The sequence below is a fragment of the Tarenaya hassleriana genome, unplaced genomic scaffold (genome assembly GCF_000463585.1).
Source record: "Tarenaya hassleriana unplaced genomic scaffold, ASM46358v1 Cleome1142, whole genome shotgun sequence".
NCBI lineage: Eukaryota > Viridiplantae > Streptophyta > Magnoliopsida > Brassicales > Cleomaceae > Tarenaya > Tarenaya hassleriana.
The window spans coordinates 1-3,894 of NW_010961754.1; the positions used below are offsets into that span (position 1 = coordinate 1).

A 3,894-nucleotide genomic window follows, 5' to 3' on the forward strand; every position below is an offset into this window, starting at 1 on the left:
GCACGCAACTCCTCATGTTGGATTCTGTAGATATCTCAGGTCTTAGGATCCAATCATGGAAACGTCGTATGAGATTCAAGTCATGACGCTAGTCCATGTGACAATCTCATGCGGGTCAGTCCAGTATTCCGTTCTGCAACGAATACCTATGATTGTGATCGTATCCAATACCTATGATCATCTATGTGATCATCAATCACACATCTTACTAGTCTTATTATGTCGTTATTCCCATAATGACACAAGACTAGGGAGTTTAGTATCATTCATAATGATACATGGATTTCATAACAGATCTAGCATGCAGGAACATGTAATGAACAAGATACTCTCATAAAAAAACATATAGAAAGTATCAATACATCGAATGTATCTGAACAAAGCTCATAATCAGTACATCATAGAGCACTAAACCAACATGGACACTTTTCACATTTTTCGATACTTTTTGATACTTTTCGGTTCTAGAATTGAACTTGGATTAGTTAATTGCAAAGGAATTTGGATTAATTAATACGGAAATTCGTTCATAAGATAAGTTCAATTATTAATTCTGAATGCATAGGTTAGACTTGATAAGGAATTCTTAATTCGACCTAGGAACTATGATAGCGGACGTTAAGTCTTTTAACGTAGACCTAAAGATGTGGAAGCTGATAGGAAAGCGTTAGTTAGAGAATGAAGATCCCTGACCAGACGCGTTCTAGGATAGAGGCTAGAATTTCCTGAATCGACCCTAGACTGCAACCAAACCACATCTATTTAGATATTCTGTAGTATCGGTGAACCCCCGAACCTACAATACCTTTAATTATAGTTTTCTCCTAACCAATCAACTACCTTGCTATCAGCCTTCGTTAGGATCACCATCGACACCATCATGTCTTGGTCCCTATGTTCGACCCTGGTACTACATCGAATCCGTACCCTTGTGGAATCGGCTTAGTCTAGATTTTATTACTTGATTCGAATCCAATCACCTACATTTGCGTGATCAAGTTTTTGGCGTCGTTGTCGGGGACTGAGATTCAATCTTGGTGCCGGTTAGATTCTAGTTTTCCACCACCATCAACTTACTTTCCACCACCATCAGATTCCCTTTTTTCGGGAATCGAAACGTTAATTCCTTCAGTTTATGATCAGAAGTCGTGGAAGTCAAACTCTGCTTTCTCCTGATCCAGAAATCAAAAGAACTCTTCAACTCCTGGGGCAACGAAGGAGATTGGAAGCAATGGAAGACAACAGAAATGTTGACGACCATCCTGCACATAACGCTGCTCAACCAGAGCAGTCGAGCGAAACGAAGCGCTTATTTTAGAGACTACACTGCTCCAAAGCATACTCCATTACTTTCTTGCATTGGTAGACCAGGAAACGGATGAACCCGCCTCGATCTACAACCCACATTTATCCAGATGTTATACGGGAGTGCTTTTAGAGGTAACTCTACCAAAGACCCTAACTTGCATCTGACTCAGTTTAAATCGATCTGTCAGTCCGTCAGAGTAGCGAACGAAGTTTCAACTGAGGAAGTGCTACTTCTTGCTTTCCTTTTCTCCTTATCGGGAAAAGCACTCGAATGGCTCTATGCTCTGCCTGCATACTAGATCCATACTTGGGATCAACTTGCTGACAAATTTATGAACAGATTTTTCCCTGCTCATAAGACCCAGCCTGCGAATAACAAGATTAATTCCTTCTCGGAAGAACATGGAGAATCCTTGGGTGAAGCATGAGAATGATTCAAGGAATACCAAAGAGCATGCCCTCATCATAACTTCGACAGATACTACCTTATGTCAACTTTTCTGAATGGATTGAGGGATGAGATAAGGTTCTACATTGTTGCGCCAGCGGAGGTAGCCTTCAAAAGCTAACATTCGATGAGCTCGAAGAACTAATCGAACGTATGGCTAGCGATAGAACCACCCCAACTGAGTTCTCACGAAAAAGGGATAATGTAGAGAACGTTAATGAAGTACAGGCTCTTAAGGCCGAATTAGTTGAATTGATGATGCAAGTCTATTCAACGAACCGCAGCGCCTTAAGCAAAACATCGGATCTGATGAGTGGGGACCAGTCTATGTTCTCACAAGAACAAGGGGTTGAGGATGTTAACTATGTTGCCAACAATCCTTATTCCAACACCTACAACCCTGGTTGGAGGAACCACCCTAATTTCTCTTACAAGAGCAACAATTACCAAAATGCTCCTCAAGAGAACAGGAACAGAACGTTCCAAAACTCGAGACCATTCCAAGGTCAAACTTTCCAACAGAGACCTCAACAACCGTTTCAAGGATACCAATGGTATCAAGGGAACCAGCTGTTTAGAGGTCAGCAACAACAACAACCTCAACAAAAGTTGGATCAGACCCCCGATATCAAGTCGATGCTGGAGATGCTCCTGCAAGGGAAAGCGTCTATGAGCAACACGATGCAAGAAATGGTCACCGAACAAAGTGATTGAAAGAAGCAAATCCTAGGGATAGTCTCATGTCAAGCTTCTAGATAACCAGGTAGCGCAACTTGCAGCTAAGCCTAGCAGAATGCAGGGCATATTACCTGGTAAACCTGAGCCAAACCCTCGTGAGCAACGTAATGTTGTCTATGTGAATGAGAACAAAACTTACAGAACAAGGAGAATCGTTGCGAAACAAAGGAGAGTCTAACTAGAGAAGCAAAGGAATCTGATCGTAGAGGACCGGAGGACGTATACGTTCCACCGCCTCCGCTACCACCTCCTATACCATCCCCGCAGTGACTACAGCGTACTCCGCCAGTAGACGACAAGCTCACAAAGTTCGCCGATATGTGGGAAAAGATGGAAATCGCCCAGCCTTTACAAGAGGCTATAGCGCGTACACCATCTTATGAGAAATTTCTTAAAGACACACTGATTAAGAAGGAGAAATTAGAAGAGGAACCAGTAATCCTGACAACAGAATGCGGTGTTGTACTGCAACAAAGCCTACCAGCCAAGATGGTAGATCCAGGAAGTTTCTCTATCCCCTGTCTATTGGGCATCGTCTTTATTCCTAGTGCACTATGCGACTTAGGAACGAGTGTGAGTCTATTACCAAAGACCACTTATGATAAGCTGAACGTGGGTGAACTGAAGCCCACTAAGATAATTCTGCAAGTGGCAGACAAGTCAGTAAAGGACTTTAGAGGACGTACCGCTTAAGTTGGAAACGTTTACGTACCGATCGATTTTGTGGTTATCGATATGGAAAACATAAATGATGAATCAGTCATCTTAGGACGTCTGTTCCTCAACACTTTCGACGCCGTAATTCATGTCCGGAAAAGATGCATAGAGTTGCATATAGGAGATGAGGATATTGAATTCAAGCTGGAACCAAAACCAGAACGGGGTAAAGAAGAAGATGTGCATTCTTTGGCTATTCCGGTGCCTGGTTCACTGGAAAAACAGATTCCACAAATGAAGGATAAGGGCAAAGGAATTGCTACATCCTGACAGTGGCTAAATCTATAAGCTCTGAGGCAGAGAGCGGAATAAAAACAAAACCCGAATTTCTAGTGATGACGTCTAAGGAGAAACCCAATGGGAAGGTCCCGCAGAAGCAGGGCCTAATACTAAAGATACATGAAGCTGGATTAGGAACTAAGGTGAAATCGCCAGATCCAATCCCTGAATCTGCGAGCGGAAATGACTGTAAGTCGAAGCCAACTGTGTGCACTAGCGCAGTGTACATACGTCCGGGATGGCGGGAAGTTAACCAATTTCGTCCAACGCGACTACCAGATCACTAAAAATGAGAGGGTCAAACTGATGACCTTAAATTAGCGCTTCACAGGAGGCAACCCGTGTAATTGCATTGCATTAGCACGCTTAATTTCATGCATCATGAGCATATGTTGCTAGAAAGA

The 3,894-nt window shown here is 42.8% G+C and overlaps 1 protein-coding gene across 1 annotated transcript; it reads left to right on the plus strand.

Moving 5' to 3' along the window:
- Window positions 1-2,812: 2,812 nt before the first annotated feature.
- Window positions 2,813-3,481, plus strand: LOC104806055. Its single transcript, XM_010530776.1, has 2 exons — window positions 2,813-3,176; window positions 3,255-3,481. Exons 1-2 carry the CDS (start codon window positions 2,813-2,815, stop codon window positions 3,479-3,481), a joined length of 591 nt encoding a protein of 196 aa, XP_010529078.1.
- The last annotated feature ends 413 nt before the right edge of the window (window positions 3,482-3,894 follow it).